This window comes from Aquarana catesbeiana, linkage group LG01, assembly GCF_042186555.1.
Source record: "Aquarana catesbeiana isolate 2022-GZ linkage group LG01, ASM4218655v1, whole genome shotgun sequence".
Taxonomy (NCBI): domain Eukaryota; kingdom Metazoa; phylum Chordata; class Amphibia; order Anura; family Ranidae; genus Aquarana; species Aquarana catesbeiana.
Window position 1 is genome coordinate 88,208,752 of NC_133324.1, and position 20,737 is coordinate 88,229,488.

The 20,737-nt window shown below is 41.0% G+C and overlaps 1 protein-coding gene across 2 annotated transcripts in view; it reads left to right on the forward strand.

Moving 5' to 3' along the window:
• EGFLAM (EGF like, fibronectin type III and laminin G domains) overlaps positions 1-20,737 on the forward strand; it is a 297,792-nt gene that overhangs the window by 245,395 nt on the left and 31,660 nt on the right. For both annotated transcript variants that reach the window (XM_073621500.1, XM_073621508.1), the window contains exons 13-18: positions 188-377; positions 2,039-2,164; positions 7,277-7,520; positions 9,568-9,679; positions 13,033-13,149; positions 17,867-18,047. In XM_073621500.1, the coding sequence (XP_073477601.1) occupies positions 188-377; positions 2,039-2,164; positions 7,277-7,520; positions 9,568-9,679; positions 13,033-13,149; positions 17,867-18,047 (970 nt within the window). The remainder of the gene's footprint in view (positions 1-187; positions 378-2,038; positions 2,165-7,276; positions 7,521-9,567; positions 9,680-13,032; positions 13,150-17,866; positions 18,048-20,737) is intronic.

Genomic DNA, 20,737 nt, shown 5'->3' on the forward strand with positions numbered 1-20,737 from the left:
CAAATATACACTGCATATATCCTTCAGCCACTTGTCTTGGACTGACCCCTTTCCAGTCTACTGGCCTGTCATGGTATTATCATCACCACCAAATAATCCTAGACTAGGGATGTCTTCAATCAGACATATTGTGTAATAATACGTTTACTTTATTGAAGGTTGGACAATGTGTTTCTTTTTCCACCAGGGTCAATACAGTAAGATCACCTTCCGCACACCTTTATACCTGGGTGGAGCACCAAGTTCCTACTGGCTGGTGAAGTCAGCGGGGACCAACCGGGGATTTAAAGGCTGTGTCCAGTCCCTGTCTGTAAATGGAAGGAAGATTGACATGAGACAGTGGCCACTCGGAAAGGCACTCAGTGGAGCTGATGTCGGTAAATAAAGCGTATTAATATATCTACTTACTTAGAGGGTGACTAAAACTCTACACCAAGTAGTCTGAAGAAATAGTTTTTTAAAGCCTAACATTTTTTTTTTTTATGTAGGAAAGATCATTTGTACAGGATCTTTAATGGACCCATGTAGTCAGAAATATAGTTTTGAAGAGATGGAATGTTTTGCCAGTTCCATTTGGCCAAACGTCTATTTCTCCATGATGATTCAATTAAATGACTATTTCCTGCAACAGCTAGATTTCTCTCATTTGGCCCAAAGGCCGAATGAGAGAATATCCATCTATCCATCCATCATCTGCACTTCTGGCTATTGTATTCAGGCATCCGCAGGACCCATGTCTACATGAATACCTAAGGCTTCCCCCAGTTCCTTCTATTTTTGTAGTTGAGTTTTGTCGAGGTAGTTAGTGCCAATTTAGCAGGGACAACCCCACAGAGTTTTGTGACATTTATAAATATGTTTCACCTTTTGTATTCTATATGGGCACTAAACTGTGCTGTGAGTGATAAAATCCTTATAATTTACTGCAGCATAAATTATTCCATATATTGTTTAAGCTAATTAAAGTGTTTATTAATGCTAAAAAAATGTTAAAGTTGTAGGTATCCTTAAAATAAATTGCAGGCATTATATGAACTTCATTCCCAGTGTTAATTTCGTCAACTAAAATGACTGAAACATTTTAGTCGACTAAATGAATACTATTTTAGTCAATTAAAATACGACTAAAACGAAAACAATTGAGATGACTAAAATACGTCTAAAACTAAAATGGCATTTTAGTCAAAAGACTACAATGGGACTAAAATTAAAATGGCATTTTAGTCACAAGACTAAAACTAAATTGAAATTTGACTTCAAAATTAACACTGGCCTTTAGTGCATGTTCATACCTCAATACCTTAAATAATAACAGATGAGATTTTTCACTCCAGCACTATATAATGAGTTTGGAAATTGTAGAGAAATGTTAACTAATGCATTACAATTTAATTATACCCATTCAATTTCAGACGACTAAAATGAGTTTTAGTCGACTAAAATGTACTGGAGATTTAGTCGACTAAATATGACTAAATCTAAAACAATTGCAGAAGACTAAAATGGGACTAATACCCTGTACACACGACCAGTTTTGCCGTTGGTATAAACTCCGAAGGTTTCTCCGGCGGAATTCCGCTCAAGTGGTCTGGCCTACACACGGTCACACCAAAGTCCGACCGTCCAGAACGCGGTGACGTACAACACGTACAACGGGACTAGAAAAAGGACGTTCAATAGCCAGTAGCCAATAGCTTCCGTCTCCTACTTGCTTTCGAACATGTGTCGTTTTTGGTCCGTCGGAACAGCATACAGACGAGCGGTTTTCCCAATAGGTTTCGTCTGACATAGGTTTCGTCTGACATATTTAGAACATGTTCCATTTCTAGGTCCGTCAGAATTTAAAAAAAAAAAAAGTCTGATGAGGCATACACACGATTGGAATAGATGATGAAAAGCTTCCGTCTGACTTTTTTTGTCGGACATTCTGCTCGTGTGTACGCGGCATAAAACTAAAATGCCATTTTTGTCCTAAGACTAAAACTAAATCGAAATTTGCTGCCAAAATTAACACTGTTCATTCCTTCCTGACACACAGGTGACTGCAGTATTGGGGTGTGTGATGAGGCTTCCTGTATCAATGGAGGAACCTGTACATCGAAATCAGCTGACTCCTATATGTGCCTTTGTCCTATAGGATTCCAGGGGCGTCACTGTGAGGAAGGTAAGACTGAGCTGGCAATATTTAATTACTTCTCTGTAAAGAATAACTCTACTTATTAAATCTATTGTGGCTGATCTCAGGAAAGAAAATGAGCACAAAAGTGGAGTTTTTGGGACAAGCAAATATGCAGGTTTCACCTTTCAATTTTTGGAGACATTAAAGAGAATACAGACTGGTCTGTGTTCAGGGGTTAGCCATGAAAACAAGGAAAGTCTTGTGCAGTACCAATTGAAACTAAACCAGAGAGAAGCACAGAAGAACTGTTTTTTTGGTTAGTAACAGATATCTTGTAGTGTCTACACTTAATGTTGAACTTAACTCTCCTATCCACTGAGGTTGCTGCCATCTTAGGCCCCTTTCACATGGGAACTTTCGTGAAGCAGGATCCGCTTGCTCAGGGCACAGCCTGCTCTCGTCTATGTGGCAATCGGATAGAAATGGACACCTGTGTGTTTCTATCTGATGCCATATGATCTGATCCACCAGAGGAATGGGGAATAAGCCCCCCATCCATCTGTTTTTGGTGCACAGGATTGGATGGCGGCGGGTGTCAGCGGACATGTGTCCGCTGACATCTGCCGCTCCATAGAAATGACTGGAGGGTCTGAGCAGATCCGCCTGAAAAACTGACAAGGGAACCTGATCGGATCGCCCGTGTGAAAGAGGTCTTAGAGGTCTTAGCCTCTATTTAGTAGTGCCATGGTGCTAGGCATGACCAACTATGATACCATCCATTTGAGGGCTGACATAAGCACACTGGCAACTGTGACAGCTATTAATAGAGACATGCCTTGACTGCAGCATACACCGTGCGTGCTGTAGTAAGTATAATGGTAATAAAAACACTGAAGAAAACAACAAAAGCATGTTGGATTGGGGAACTAATAACATTTATCAAGCATTTCTAATTTTTTTTTTTTTTTTTTTTACAAACATTTAATCGGTAGGTTTAGCTCCGCTTTAACTACTCACACCTTTATACCCCCTGTCCCACATTCCTGCTATGAACATATTTATTCAGCAATAACTTTGCCATTACCTGAGAACAAAAAAACAAACATAAAAACAAAACAAAAAAGTACTACATATATTAGTATTTTTATAGGACAAACAAAGCTTTTCATGATAATATCCTGCAAAATTATTTTTATGTAATTCTTACATAAAACTAAACTAAAAAAAAAAAAAACCCACAGTTTTCATTTTTTGACCAGTTTTAATTAAAAAAAAAAATATATTACTTTAGATAAAAAGAATATATTTATTCTATAGTTTGTCCTGTTCAAAATGACACTCAAATTACGATTCTGGTACAACCCAGAGCAACGTTTTTGACATTAAAGTGTAGCTTCAGGCTTCTTCCGAAAAAATTTAAGAGGAAGTAAAGTGCTGCCTTTTTTTTTCCCCTGACCTGAAAAGTAAAGGCATAATGTGCTAGTATGCATCGCATACTAGCACATTATGTGATACTTACCTACAAACAAAGCCCTCGTTGTCACCGCTGCAGGCCACATCCATCTTCGCCTGTCTTCCTTTCGGGTCCGTGGACTCTGGCTCTGTGACCGGTCGGAGCCGATGATGTAGTCGGCACATGTGCTCTGAAAAATGGCACAGTTGGCCGTTCATTTAGAGCACATGCGCGACTACATCATCGGCTGCATATGTAGTAAATATCTCCTAAACGGCGCACGTTTAGGAGTTATTTACAGTACCTATAGGTAAGCCTTATTATAGGCTTACCTATAGGTACAAACAATCGATGGAAGTCTACTTCCACTTTAAGTCAGCAGCTACAAATACTGTATTTGCTGACTTTTAATGTAAGGACACTTACCTGTCCAGGGATCCTCACTCGAACCGATTCTTCAAGGCGGCAGGTGCTGGCATCTGTAATAAGGGAAACAGGAAGTTAAACCTTGCGGCTCCACAGCCATGGGTGAGTCGGGCTCCACCTTGTGATGTGTCCTAGAAGACTGTGGGGGAAGGAGGACCGAACTTCTGGCTCAGTTCATCGTGGCACAGCAGAAAATGAAGCATTTATTTAAAGTGAGTGCAAGTTAACTTTAGAGTGGAACTTTAACCAAAACACCATATAAGCAGGATTTTTCATACAGAAGAAGCATACTTGCATTAAAGCTCCTTACCTACCTGTATGGCTGAAGATCGGTACCCAGCAGCCGATCCGGCCGAAGATGGGCACCAGGGAGCCCTGATATACTGCCATGCTTGATAGAAGGCAAGTATATTTCTGCTTTAAAAAAATGCTTCACATTTTTCAAAAAGAAACCTCTTTAATCTAAATTCAGATAAAATGAAGATGTGTTCAAACCCATTCACTTTATTCCTGTTTCAAAATAATTTTTCTTTTTACCAGAATGTTCCGTTGATGTTCTTTTATGACTTCCGGTATTTCCAGTGAAAGATTACTTCCCTGTTGCTGTTTGTTGCTTTGCTTCCAGAATAAATGAGTATTGCTAGTTATATTTTTAATTCATGGAATTAGGAATCCATGGGGTTTCTAGTGCAGATTTTCTTCTTTAGCCAAAGGGCGAAAAAAATGTATATGTATATTTTTTATATACATTGGAGGTTTTGAGGGAGAAATTAAAAAAAATGGATCATTTTTCTCTTATGTTGTTTTGCTCTTTTGTCCACCCCTGGATATTTTTGGGCTAAATTCTGCAAGAGAGCTGTAGGTAAATGGTAGGTTGAGAGGAGTCAGAAGACTCTGTTATTGAGGAAATATGAAACCAGATTGTTTGTCTGATTTTTTTACAGATAAAATGTAGATTTGAGTATAAGGCTCCATTCACACTTGTGCGACTGGTCATGCAACTTTGGACATTAAAGTTGCATGACAGGTCGCTCCCCATGTTTTCCAATGATAACCATTCATATATGCGCGACGTAACCACTTCAGCCCTGGAAGGATTTACCCCTTTCCTGACCAGAGCACTTTTTGCGACTCGGCGTTGCGTTGCTTTAACTGTTAATTGCACGGTTGTGCGACGTTGCAACGAAACAAAATAGACGTCCTTTTTTTCCCACAAATAAAGCTTTCTTTTGGTGGTATTTGATCACCTCTGCGGTTTTTATTTTTTGCGCTATAAACAAAAAAGTGGCAATTTTGAAAAAAAGCAATATTTTTTACTTTTTGCTATAATAAATATCCCCCAAAAATATATAAAAAAACAAATTTCTTTCTCAGTTTAGGCCGATATGTATTCTTCTACATATTTTTGGTAAAAAAAATTGCAATAAGCGTATATTGATTGATCTGCGCAAATGTTATAGCAAAATAGGGGATAGATTTATGGCATTTTTATTATTATTTTTTTTTCATTAGTAATGGTGGCGATCTGCGATTTTTATCTGGACTGCGACATTATGGCGGACACTTTTGATACTATTTTGGGACCATTGTCATTTATACAGCCATCAGTGCTACAAAAATGCACTGATTACTGTGTAAATGACACTGGCAAGGAAGGGGTTAAACACTAGGGGGCGATCAAAGAGTTAAGTGTGTCCTAAGGAGTGATTCTAATGCCCCGTACACACGATCGGACTTTGTTCGGACATTCCGACAACAAAATCCTAGGATTTTTTCCGGCGGATGTTGGCTCAAACTTGTCTTGCATACACACGGTCACACAAAGTTGTCGGAAAATCCGATCGTTCTAAACGCGGTGACGTAAAACATGTATGTCGGGACTATAAACGGGGCAGTGGCCAATAGCTTTCATCTCTTTATTTATTCTGAGCATGCGTGGCACTTTGTCCGTCGGATTTGTGTACACAAGATCGGAATTTCCGACAACGGATTTTGTTGTCGGAAAATTTTATCTCCTGCTCTCCAACTTTGTGTGTCGGAAAATCCGATGGAAAATGTCCGATGGAGCCCACACACGGTCGGAATTTCCGACAACGCGCTCCGATCGGACATTTTCCATCGGAAAATCCGACCGTGTGTACGGGGCATTACTGTGGGGGGGATGGGCTACCACTTCCCGATGACAGGGAACAGTGATCTCTGTCATGTCACTAGGCAGAACAGGGAAATGCCTTGTTTACAAAGGCATCTCCCTGTTCTTCCGCTCCGTGACACTATCACGGGCACCCAGCGGACATCGAGTCCACGGAACCCGTGGGCACGGTCACGGAGCACACTGTGGGCGCGCGCGCCCACAATGCCGTGCCTTAAAGGGGACATACCTGTATGCCCATTTGCCCAGCCGTGCCATTGTGCCGACGTATATCGTTGTGTGCTGGTCAGCATGTGGTTAAAGTTGCAGCAACTTCAGAGATCTCAAGTCTCCCGCATTTGACAGGGGGCTCACGGACACCCGCGAGTGCGGCACAATCTCCCAGATGAGCCTGACTGCACTGTCACCCACTGCCCGAGTGGCCACCGCGGCTTTACCATTCACGGGCGGGGACGATCGGATCTCTTTCATAAGAGGATTGTGGTGGGGTGTGCAGCTAGGTGTGACAGAGAGAGTCAGCTGTGTGTAAACTGGCAGTGCGAACCTCAACAGGAGGGAGGGGCCAGGAGCACTGAAGAGGGACCCGAGAAGAGGAGGATTCAGGCTGCTCAGTGCAAAACCAACTGCACAGAGCAGGTAAGTAGAACATGTTTTGTATTTTTATAGAAAAAAAAACTGAGACGTTACAATCACTTTAAGGTAAAAAATGTTTCAGTATCAGTATTGCCCCCTCACCGCCACCCCCCTCCCCACTTGATCCAGGATTGGATCAAGGCTGCAGGTGTGCCACAGTAGAAAGTGGATTCCTATGGTAGAGGAGGAGCCATGAGTGCCAGCAAGGGACCTGAGGAGAGGAGGTTTGGGGCCTCTCTGTGAAATTCCATTGCACAGTGAAGATAAGTATTACGTGTTTGTTATTTTTAAAAAATATATATATATTTTTCCTTTACAATCACTTTAAGTGCCCTATCTGCACACGGTGCAATAATAACACCATCTTATAAACTTAAAAACTGGGTTCCTGAAGGGGGATAAACCTACTAAGTGTCAGCAAATTTTGTATAAGGCTGTGTAGGGAGCATCATGGTTTGGTTGTTTTTAAACTTATTTTTTTTGTGTGTTAAAGCTTTCATCCTGGCCATCCCTCAGTTTAATGAGTCAACCCGCTCCTTCGCTGTGACAAGGTGGCCATTTGAACCTCACCATTACCTTTCCTTCATGGAGTTTGATATGACCTTCCGGCCAGATTTAGAAGATGGGACCATTCTCTACAGTTATGACACAGATAGCAAAGATTTTATCTCCATCACCATGGCGAATGGTTATGTGGTTTTAAGGTTTGACTGTGGTTCCGGAACAGCTGTGATAAGGTAAATGTGATAAATTAGTTCATGGAAAAGGTCTTCATAATCCAATTGGTTACAGCTGTATTCGTATTTGTATTGTATTTGTATTTGACTCAGTAGTTACTTTTCATTTGCCACGGGCTAATGTAGAACTTGGTAGGTCAGATGGACAGTTATCTTTAAATATCTTTAGCCCCTCTCACAGACTAGTGATGGACCTCTAAGCTGAGACCAGCAAACTGTAGTAGTGGACCTTTAATCTGGGAATGGCAATGGACTAAGCAGAATTCTTCTGAAGGCGCTCCCCTTTATTAGCCAGCTTCCCAGTGGCAGAACTACCATGGTTGCAAAGGGCACACTTTTGACTGTGTCCTGGTGTTTCACCACCGCCGGCAGGAAAGGGGCCTATTGCAACACATGTGAATTCATATACAGTCAAGCCTACTGGTGTTCTGTGGGTGCCCACACAGAATCACAGACATTCACATCACTCTGACTGTGCTCTACTGCCAGATGGGATCACCATGCAGTGCCTACTCAGAACATGCCAGGGACAGATCCCTCCCCCGCCTCTTCTGCCAGCAGTGATCAGGCGGCTCCCACTGGACTACTGATTATCTCCAAGGCGGCGCCTGCTGCAAGGTTCGCAGTGATTGGGCTCAACTCGGGGAGGGGGTGTGACTGGCCTCAGAGGTGATCACGCCTTGTGGAGCAAGTAGATGAGCTGTTGTGAGAGGCTTAGTCAGGCTGCAGAGCAGACCAGACAGAAGTACATGCTGTGGTGGCTACTGAGTGGAGATAATAGTTCACAGGGGAAGAGCACGATAACCCTTTCATTGCTAGAAGATCCCTGGTAACAGGACATGATTAACCTTTTCATTGCTGGCATATGAGATCCTAGTTGGAAGTGCACAATTAACCCTTTCAGATCTGTGTTGGAAGTGTATGATTGACCATATCATTGCTAGCAGATTCCTGGTGGAAATAGCATGCATTTCCACTAGGGATCTGCTAGCAATGAAACAGTTAATCATACACTTCCAAGGGCCCGGGGCTCGGAGGGAAGAGCCCGGGGTTGGGGGCCAGGGGGGGCCCTTCATGGTTTTTAAATTACACATCTGCACCTTCCTGTATATTCAGCAGCATAGACCAACTTCCAATGCTTGGGCCTTGGCTCTGAAACTGTATGCTCCCCAGGCAACAGGCATTGGAGGCCAAGGATCTCTGGATTTGTTACATCCTCCCCAGGTAGCAGGCCTGAAAGGCAATGGCTGGGCCCCAACTGAGATCTCTACTGGCTCCCTTATATAAGTCACTGTAGGTAAATTTTGACTCTTGCTTAAGTCAATCCAAGTCACTGTTGCAAACCCAGTCAATTAATTCTTGGAGATGGAACAACAACAATGCAGTATAATGGCCCGAAAGCTACATTTTGACTATGCTTCTGTTTAGTCAAGTTGCTTTCATAATGCCATGTTCCCTTTGCACAGTAGAGAAATTAAAAAGTAGAATTAGGAAATGTATGTAAATACATCTTAAGTATTAAAGTAAATTAGTAAAGGTTAAAAAAAAGATCCTTAAAAGTCATCTCCTTAGGTGTTTCATATGATTATCTATAAGTGCCATGCATACTAGCATAAAAAAATGCCAGTGCTCTTAGCTTTTTTTTTCTACCAGAAAAATTCAAAACATAAGGATTTTTTTTGCCTCTAGGCTACCTAATGTGCATGGACACATAGGATAACATTAGTTGCATCTCCAGGCAAAACTCTAAACTCCTCTAGGAGCAGCATGTTTTTCAGCCAGTGTGCATGAAGCCTAATTCTGTATTTATATGGTTGTCTATGAAGCTGCTTGGGTGACTGATTGAAACTGGCCTATCCATTGAAACTGTGCTGTTAGTGTAGAACAACAGTCCTTTATAATAGTATTATATATGGGGGCTTCCATATTGGTTATCATTGACTTCTGCATTTCTTGCTCAGAAAAAGAACAATCCTGCGAAAGTTTAAAATTTTGGGAGTTATATAGCCATTTCTTAAACAAGTTTTTGACATTTTTCTCAATTCAGGAGCGAGAAGCCGGTACTCCTAGGCCAGTGGCATGAACTGCGAGTCTCTCGAACGGCTAAGAATGGCTTGTTACAAGTGGACAACCAGAAGCAAGTAGAAGGGATGTCTGAGGTTTGTCTCATCACAGCTAATGTGATTACAATAGGCAAATCAATAATAAAGATTGCTGGGGTGTAATTTAAAGTGGATGGAAACCCTCACATAGACCCAGTGAAGTGACTGAGCTCAGGTGATACACAGAGATAAAACAAATCTCCCTACATAAGTTTACCTGCTTATCTACAGGAAACATCCATTCAAAATGCAGAATTTACACAGGATCTCTCAGCTCTGAAAAGCAAACCCAATTAAAGTGTATCTAAAGCCAAAACTTTTTTATTTTTGGGTTGGAGTGTTGATGAATTAACATCTTTCTAAGGTTTTTTTAGCTGTCCGTGTCAGGAAATAAAGGGAAATTTTCCCAATGGGACACGGGTAAAAAAAAAGACAGAGTTGTATTTTTTCCTATACTTTAAATGCATTGAAATGACAAGAAGGCAATACCGTAAAAGCCGCTGTGACACAGTGGTTAGCACTGTAGCCTTGCAGTGATGGGATCCAGATCCAGTACCCAGCAGACATAAGACAGTATGTGCATGTAGATTCTGTATGTGCGGTCTATGTGTTTGGATATCCAGCTTCCGCACTCAATTAAAAAAAGAAACTTTAATTGGCTTCTGAACAAGCTGGTAACATGTCTGTGGTAGGGACATGGTGTTGATCAAAATATTCCACAGAAAATATAGGACAAAGCTAATAAACTTCAGGGCTTAGTGGTTAGCATTTCTGCCTTGCATCACTGATGTCCTCAGTTCAAATCCTGGACAGGATAAGTTAATTGAGCCTAGTGTATGTGTATGTGTGTGTGTATATATATATATATATATTCATGTAAGATAGAGACTATAAAGGGCATAGACTTATGTGAAAGACTATCAGATATTATGTAAAGTGCTACAAAAATTGTTGGTGCATAGCTTTTTTTTTTAACTTACATAGGTCTTTCAAATGTTACATGTTGGTAGAGTAACTCTTCTGCCACGTACACACGATCGGAAATGTCGCCAGCAAAACTCAGATGTGAGCTTTTTGACGGAAAATGCGACCGTGTGTATGCTCCATCAGTCTTTTGCTGGCGGAATTCCAGCCAGCAAAAGATTGAGAGCATGTTCTCTATTTTTCGGTCGGGAAAAGTTCCTATCCGAAAATGCGTTTGTATGCAATTCGGACGCGCAAAAATCACGCATGCTCGGAAACAATTTGACGCATGCTCGGAAGCATTGAACTTCATGTTCTCGGCTCGTCGTAGTGTTGTATGTCCCCGCGTTCTTGACGGTTGAAAGTTCAGAGAACTTTTGTGTGATCGTGTGTATGCAAGGCAAGATTTTTCTGACGGAAATTCCGATCGTGTGTACGCGGCAAATCTCTATCCACTATTCTGACACTTCTCACATATATGTAAAAATCTGCTTTTTTTTTTTTTTAGAGCCCGCAGACATTATATATTTTTTTAAACAAAGACCATAAAGAAGAAAATGGTGGATGTTGCAATTTTTTATGTCACACTGTATTTATGCAGCGTTTTTTTAAAGCAATACACTTAAATGAATTTAAATGCACAAAAACATAATATAAAACCCAATTGTTTGATGACATATAAAAAGATAATGTTACACTGAGTAAATGGATACCAAACATGTCATGCTTTAAAATTGCTTGTGCTGGTGGAATAATGAAAAACAACAGTACTTAAAAATCTCCATAGACAATGTTTTAAAGGTCTTTATGGGTTACCAGTTTGAGTTGCACAGGAGGTCTGGTGCTAGAATTATTGCTCTCACTATAACATTTGCGACGATACCTCACATGTGTGATGCACATGCTGTCTATGTATGCATGCGTGACCTTTGCGAGTAAGCCGAGGGGGGCAAGGGCACTTTGAAACATTTTACAATTTTTAAAATGAATTTCGTTGTCACTTTTATTGCTATCACAAGGGATGGACAATAACTGTCCCCGCTACACTTTTCCTTGTGTGCAGCTCGACATGCAGCTAAACTCTCCTATTCTGCAATAAGCCAGACTGGAAGTAATTATGAAGCTTTATTAACAAAACAGGGTGGGGTGAAACTATTAAAACAAATACATATAATCAGTATATGAAGTATACAGAAATACAATGAATAAACTAGTCTGTAGATGGCGATAAGTAATTCTCACCATCGATGCTGTGTTTAGGGGATGTAAGCGGATGCAAGTTTTAGTCCAATATGCGCTCTGAGAGCTGGTTCTTCCTTTCAGTATCTAAGAGTCTGACTTCCCAGGTTGCACCTGTTTTTCTTCCTTGAAGAATGATGGGAACTTTTGTTAACGGTGAACAGTTTCTAATTTCTGCATAAACAGAAAAGTTACCACTCGCTCCATCTTGTGGTCAAATCTGATATTGCAGGCAAAACAACTTAAAGCAGTAAACCCCGCTTGGTGATTTTTACCTACAGGTAAGCCTATAATAAGGCTTACCTGTAGGTAAAATGAATATCTCCTAAACCTGCACTATTTAGGTGATATTTACACTGCATGCAGCCGCTGACGTCAGCGGCGCATGTGCTCTGAAGGTCCGGTGTATTGTGCTGGAACTTCAGAGCTTCTTGCCGGAATAGAGGGCTCTCGTGCACATGCGCAGGAGTGACATCATCGCGGCTCTGGCCACTCACATTGCATCAAACCCAGGAGAAACGCCGGGGGAACATGGCAGCCCCCTCAGTGGTGACCAGGCGCCACCACGGGGGCTTCGTTCTAAGGTAAGTATTTCATAATGTGCTAGTATGAGAAGCATACTAGCACATTATGCCATTGTCTTGCAGGATTGTTTTTTTTGTTTTTTTTTCATCGGTTTACTACCGCTTTAATATCCTACTGGAGGCAGAACAGACAACATCCCTTGTGATAGCATGGGCAGTGGCATGTCCTCTTAACTGAGACATCTGGGGTCTATTAGACCCAAAAGTTCTTCTCTACGCTTAAAAGCATCTGATCAAAGCAAGATTGCTTTGATCAGATGCTTTCATAGGCTGGTAACGGCCTGTGTACATTAGACAGAAACCGGACAGAACAGAACGTTTTTTGGAGATGACAACATTGACTAGAGTCATGGATGGATGGAAAATAGGACCACCATCCATCTGGATTTGGCGGACAGGATTGGATAACGGTGGATGTCAGCAGACATGTGTCCGCTCACATCCGCCGCTCCATAGGGGTGAATGGATGGCCCGAACAGGTCCGCCTGAAAAACTGACAGGTGTACCTGATTGGACAGCCGTGTGAAAGGAGCCTAATAAACAAAATAAATAACCTTTAATAACTATCTGGAAACATATAGTAAAATGATGTGACTTGTTAACAAAAGTATCTGTATCTTTTAGGGGGGATTTACTCAGATAAAATGTAACCCCGACATCTACATTGGCGGAGTTCCTGATTATGACACGGTGAAGAAGAACTCTGGAGTCCTGCGACCATTCAGTGGCAGCATTCAGAAAGTAGGTGCACAGGGTACACTATGGGCTGTACAATTCCTGTTCACCAATTCATCATTGTTCAGAATTAGACATGTGCAGAACTAAAAAAATTGTTTGGTTTCCTTTGGAATTCCTTATTGACATTAATTAGTTTAATCTGTTTAATTCGTTTTCGGAATTTGTTATGTTTATTCGAATTTGGATCGATTCGAAACGTTTTCAAATCAAATTCGAATAATTTTCAAATTCAAAAAGTCCAATTTCCAAAGAGAGTAAAATAGAATAGAAAATAAAGGAATAGAATAGAAAAAAAATAATAGAATAGAAAAGAATATAACAGAAAATAAAATAAAATAAAAGAATAGAATATAATAGAGTAAAACAGAACAAAATAGGATTGAAAATAAAAGAACAGAATAGAATGGAATAGAAAAGAATAGAAAGGAATAGAATAGAATTAAAAAAAAAGAATAGAATTAAATAGATTATGACCATCTTCTGAAATTCAAAAAGAATGGAATACAATTAAAAAAAAACAATAGAATAGAATAGTTTTAGAATAGAATAGAAAATAATAGAATAGAATAAACAAATAGAAAAATAATACAATTAAAAAAAAATAGAATAGAATAGAAAGAATATAACCATTTCCCAAAATTCAAATAGAATCAATTTGAATTTGAATAGAATATAAAAGAATAGAATAAACAAATAGAAAAAATAATACAATTAAAAAACAGAATAGAATAGAAAAGAATATAACAGAAAATAAAATAAAAGAATAGAATATAATAAAACAGAGTAAAACAGGACAAAATAGGATAGAAAATAAAAGAACAGAATAGAATAGAAAAGAATAGAGTAGAATATAATAGAAAATAACACAAGTGTATAGAAAAAAAAACAACAGAATAGAATAGAATGAATATAACCATCTTCCTATTCTAATCTATTCTTTTCTATTCTATTCAAATTCAAATTGATTCTATCTGAATTCTGGGAAATGGTTATATTCTTTCTATTTTATTCTATTGTTTTTTTAATTGTATTATTTTTATATTTGTTTATTCTATTCTATTATTTTCTATTCTATTCTAAAACTATTAGAAAACTTTTCAAATTCGAATTTGAAAACTGTTCGGATTTGAAAACTATTCGAAAACTATTCGAAAACGATTCAAATTCGAATTTCCTCTGAAGTTTTTTTTTTCGTTATTCCGGATTCGTTTAAATTCGGATTTTGAAATTCGGATACATCAAAAACAAAAATTTGTCTGAATTCCAATTCGGAACGAAACGAACCGCACATGTCTACGCAGAACATATTTTGTTTTCTGTTTATTACTATATATTATGTGTATCCAGGTAAAAGAGAATATTTAGTTTATTGATTGTGTATGTAGGCAAAATATAATTTAGAGTTTCTTAAACTGTGATTAGTTGTAGAACACTGGTACAACTTACACAGACTACAGGAAGCACCCCTAACTCTGATCACAGAGGCAGTGTCTGGTCAATAATTTTCCCCCTCCATATTAAAAAAATAGATTTTTTTTTTTAATGAGTTTGAATGTAATTTTTATTATTTTTGATTAGATTTTTAAACTTTAATAAAAGCACAGGTTAAAGAACCAGTCTATAATGCCTACAATAAAGTGGAACTAATCTCTCTCACTCAACATTAACTGTTTTGAATCCATATGCTGCTAGCATTAGTAAATACATTCAAATAATAATGATGATAATAAAAATAATACACAAAAATATTAAATGATAATAAATAAGAATGTATAGTTACTTGTTTTAAACTTTTTTTAACATTTATTCCATTTCCTGGATTCCTGGTTTCTGGCCTAGGCCAGAATGATATACCCTGTACATCCCAGGAGTCTTCATGGGCATTTTGTTTTATTCACCTGGAGGAGGGGAAGAGGGGCTTCCTCAGCAAAGCACACCCTCCTGCCTGCATGTGCCTAAGCTAAGGGAAGAAAGATTCCAAGAAGTAAATGCTACATAAACCATCTGCCCTTACTCAAGATGGCTGCAGCTAGAAATACTAGGGGGCAGTGGCGGCTGGTGCTCAAAAATTTTGGGGTGGCGCAAACAAACTGAAAAATTCTGAAAAATACTGAAAAAAAACATCATATGCAGCCACTGTGCCCATCATATGCAGCCAACTGTGCCCATCATATGCAGCCACTGTGCCCATCATATGCAGCCACTGTGTTCATCATATACAGCCAACTGTGCCCATCATATGCAGCCACTGTGCCCATCATATGCAGCCAACTTAGCCCATCATATGCAGCCGCTGTGTCCATCATACACAGCCAACTGTGCCCAGCAAATGCAGCCAACTGTGCCCAGCAAATGTAGCCACTGTGCCCATCATATACAGTCAACTGTGCCCATCATATACATTTAACTGTGCCCATCATATGCAGCCACTGTGCCTGTCATATGCAGCCACTATGCCCATCATATGAAGCCAACTGTGCCCCATCATATGCAGCCACTGTGTCTGCCCTGGACTTACCCAATCATGGTGGCGGGTCAGGCAGTGCGTGACGGCGGCCAGCTGTGGGACGGGTAGCACAGGTCAGGCGGCGCCTCCTTTGTCCTCCATGCATCTCTACTTGCCTTCGGCTAGGCAGCTAATGGGATCACTTGTGTCTTCAGCCAATTAGATGACAGGTATTAGTCCTGTGCCTCCTGATTGGCTGAGAGGTGGTTGAGTGTTAGAAAAGCGAATATTCATTCGCTTTTCTAACACACCTGGGTGGACTGCGATCGCAATGCTTTGCGCTCCAAGTTCACCTTTTTTGAAGCCTATTAGAGTGTATGGCTCTAATCAGGTGCTTCAAAAAAACACCCCTGCCGCTGTAATTCAGGCACTCGGCATCTGAAAAGGGGCCAGACGCCTGCATAGGAGGTGGCAGTGGCGGCCATCGATAGATTCAGAGTGACTGCATGTGCAGCAGGGAACCAGGCTGTAAAGCCGCAAGGCATCACTTCCTGATTCCCTTACCCAAGATGGCGGCCCCTCCACCCGAGAACCCAGGGACAGATCAGCTTCAGGTGTTGCTGCAGTATTTGTAGCTGCTGACTTTTAAAAAAAAATAAATTTTGGCGGAACTCCGCTTTAAGGAGTACAGTAAACCAATGTAAGCATACATTAGAAAATGAGCATTGTATGGTCAAAGGGCAACAGACCAACATTTATCGTAACAGTTCATGGAGTGTAAATGAGCAGAAAAGTTCAAGAGGTCAACCATGGAATCTTCTTATGTTGTTGTCAGAGAAAACATACAGAAATCTTTTTTTTTTTTATCCGCGTAAACAACCCACAACAGAAAGGGAACAGATGGGAGAAGGGAAAAGCTCAAATAGCAAAATGAGATAATTCTTTATCATCCATTGACCATAGCTCCCAACTGTCCCTGATTTCAAGGGACTGTCCCTGATTTGGAACAATGTCCCTCTGTCCCTTATTCCCCTTCATTTGTCCCTCATTTTGGTCTGATCTATATAGTTATATATAAAATGCACTTTTTATCTTTCAAAAAGTGTTTCCCAGTGCTAAACTTTTCATCCAATTTCTAAATTGCTGCATTTGTAAATTTTAAAACCCAATATAAAGGAATAGTAGTGGTAAAAAAAGCACTTGTGGGTTTAACCAATCATTTTTTGTATAATTCTCCTTTAATGGGGCGTGGCAGGGGGTGTGTCCTATGCCTACATACTTTTGCTAATAGGTGTCCCTCGTTCAACTTTTCAAAAAGTTGGGAGGTATGCATTGGGGGACACAGAAATTCTTAGACAGGTTATACTGCTCCCTAAGGGGGAAATGCACATAACCTGACTGTCTGAGTTCTTGTATCCGTCAATGGATTTTACGGTAAGTACAAAAGTTCTATTTTTTTTTTTTTAATGCCTGAAGAAGGACATAGGCCTGTTTCGCATGGGCTTCAGCTTGTATAAGAGCAGTGTGAACAGGAAACTTTGATAAAGCATTCAGCTCCAGTTTGTAAATGCTGACCACAAATCTTAATGGGAGTGCTGATTGCAACTTTTAAGTAAGCTGCTAGCAGGCTTCAGCATGCTTTCAACGCGCTTCAAGAACTGCTGAACCCTGCAAGCAGCTTGTTTAAAGTGGCAATCAGCACTCCTATTAGGATCTGTGTTCAACATTTACAAACTGGAGCTGAATGGTACTTTAAAAGCGTCAACAAAGTTTGCCGAAAGCTCTGCAAATGCTTTGTCAAAGGTTTCTGTTCACACTGCTCTTATACAAGCCGAAGCTCATGTGAAACAGGACATCAAAATTCTTAGAGAGTCGGATTAAGCTGCATTCCTCCTGTAGGGGGCGGTAAAACCTGATTATCTATTCCTGTGTCCCTAAATTGCCTTGAAGAAAAGGATTATGCAGTAAGTAAACTGATATTTCAAACATTTGGTCGGCGGAGCATGAGCAATATCAGGTTCTAAGTCAACTCACATCAACAGAGGTAGAAATGGTTCACTCGTATGGCGATTGGTCCCACAATTTGTATCTGCAGTTAAAAAATGGATTTGGCTTCCACACATGTAGGGTAAGAATTATGTTGCTCGTAGCAGGACCTATGCAGACTGGGGGAGAGGGGTGGAATAGTGTTCTAAATATTTACTTTTGCCCAATATGCCCAATGATGCTGCTCAGTATTTAAAATCATGAAATATGTTTATTTTTTGCATGCAGCTTATACTAAATGACAGGATCATGAATCTGGTGACTGGCCTGGTTTCTGGGGTAAATCTGATCAATGCCGCTCATCCCTGTGCTAATGCCCCCTGTGCCAACGGTGGGAGCTGCAGACCCAAACATGACAGCTATGAATGTGACTGTCCACTGGGCTTCGATGGGAAGAATTGTCAAAAAGGTAAAAATAAATATTATTATTCTCAGTATTTTACACAAGTGGTCAGATGACATATTTGTAATGATATATCCATGTACTGATTTTTTACCATTGCCTGTTTATGTTAGATTTATTATGTCTGGTTCTGATACATGATACAGATGATAAATGTAGCATACTGTAGACCAGCCTTTTTCAACCAGGGTGCCGTGGAATCCTGGGGTACCTTTTGGGTTTTTCAGGGGTACCATGGCATCCTGGGTTTTTCAGGGGTGGCATGGCATCTTGGGGTACCTTCTGGGTTCTTTCAGGGGTGCTGTGGCATCCTGGGTTTTTCAGGGGTGGCATAGCATCCTGGGGTACCTTCTGGGTTTTTCAGGGGTACCGTGGCATCCTGGGTTTTTCAGAGGTGGCCTGGCATCCTGGGGTACCTTCTGGGTTTTTCAGAGGTACCGTGGCATCCTGGGATTTTCAGGGGTGCCATGGCATCTTGGGGTACCTTCTGGGTTTTTCAGGGGTGCCGTGACATCATGGAGTACTTCTGGGCTTTTCAGGGGTGCCGTGGCATTCTGGGTTTTTCAGGGGTGCCATGGCATCCTGGAGTACCTTCTGGGCTTTTCTGGGGTGCCATGGCATCCTGGGTTACCTTCTGGGTTTTTAAGGGGTGCTGTGACATCATGGAGTACCTTCTGGGTTTTTCAGGGGTGCCTTGGCACCCTAAGGTACCTTCTGGATTTTCCAGGGGTGCCTTGGCAAAATGCCCAGACATTTCCTCAAATTGCCGAAAATTTGTCAACAAGCTGGTAAGTGGATCAAGCCTGACTTTTTTTGTTACACAAAGCCACATGCTTTTATTTTGTAGCATTACAACCTTGGGCACCTAATGACATCATTGGTTGACCAGGAGGACATCGAGTGCCTGAACACATCCTTGTTAGTCCCTCCTCTGCCCTTCTCTGTCAGCTCTGGGGACTGTGGGTCACATTTCCTGAATGAGGGAGAAGAGAAACACTGGAATACTAGTACCAGTGTGCAAAAGTGTATTTACATTGTAAGAATACATCACCTCTAATGCTGGGTGTCCTACATGTGTGGATGCCGCTGCATTATGTAAACTATTAGTTTAGATTTTTACATTTTAGAATGGGGTGCCTCGAGATAATTGTGCATGATTTTAAAGGGTGCCCTGACTGAAAAACGGTTGAGAAACACTGCTGTAAATGATGCTTGCTGCCATTGGAATTTACCAGCAGATGGCAGCATCCCCCTACAGTTGGGAAGGAAGACTTTGAAGTGTATTTGGCATACAACGAGCTACTAGAATAAATCTTTGCCTTGTTTAAACATCTGTTCTGCCTACACTAATCCAGAGACATTGTTTAATAAATAATACAACTGAATTTACTGGACATCTCAGCTAGGTATTCTACTACTTCAATATATAAGACTGCTGTCAAAACTAGAAACCAACACATGCATAGAACAGATTTGAGTGCAAAGACATTGTCGCTTGCATTGTTATATACATTCCTTCTCTGTCCTGCAGTGAAATCTCCCATATTTATGTAAATATGACATTTCTGAGAGTGGGCGCATTGGCACACCCAGGGTGGTAATGATCAGGCCTCTTGATAGATGGTTACATTGTATGATGGGATGTAGGCAGGGGCAGGCCTGTGCTCAGACTTTCTGGAAGTCAGTATTTGCATAGGCAGCTCAAAGGTCCCCCCCTTTAGGTCTAGTTAGTAGACTCAAGCAGGCCATAGAAAGTGCAAATTTTTATTTCCTGCAACCAAGGGTCGCAGGGATGACATTTATACGAGTCCCCCATCAACACAGACAGTGCTGACAGCAAGTGTCTGCTCCTGATTGGGAGGTCGTCCCCACCGGGAGAAGACAGTGATAATCGCAAGTGAATCCGACAGGCTGGTTGTACCCAAGTTGATTCAGTTGATCAACTTGATCCATTTAGCCTGCCCACACATGGTTCAAATCTCAAGATTCAAACCCATGGCTGGCCTTAGTGGAAGGCGCCCATGGCTGGCCTTAGTGGAAGGCGCCCATGGCTGGTCTTAGTAGAAGGCGCCCATGTCTGGCCTTAGTGGAATGCGTCCATGGCTGGCCTTAGCAGAATGCAAGGCTCTTTATAGTGCTTACCTTACACCAGGGGTGTCAAACACAATTTCATCGTGGGCCGCATCAGCATTATGATTGTCCTCAAAAGGGCCGGTTGTATCTGTAAGATTAGATGTCCAGCACATCCCCTCCCCTTATATTAGATGTCCAGAGCCACCCCACCATCAGAAGTTGAGTTCCCTACTCTCCCTAACATCACATTCCTTATGCTGCTGCTGGGAAGAAGCTGGATGCATTGCTTGAAAGCAGAAAGTAGGAGTCTGGAGGAGGACCTGAGGAGGGCTGAAGATCTCCTGCAGCTGCAGGAGAGGTGCGAGGGCCACATGAAATGGCCTGGAGAGCTGTAATCGGCACGCGGGCCTTGTGTTTGACACCTGTACCTTACACCATGGTGTGAACAAGCATCATGGTTGACAGTCAAAGATCAGATTTCAGAAGCTCAGAGTGTGCAGACTGATGAAATATGAGTCTCTAATTGACTTGCTATACATTAGGCCCCTTTCACACCGGCAGACCTATTAGGTCCGCCTGTCTGTTTTTCAAGCGGACTCGACCGGACCACTGATTGATCTCTA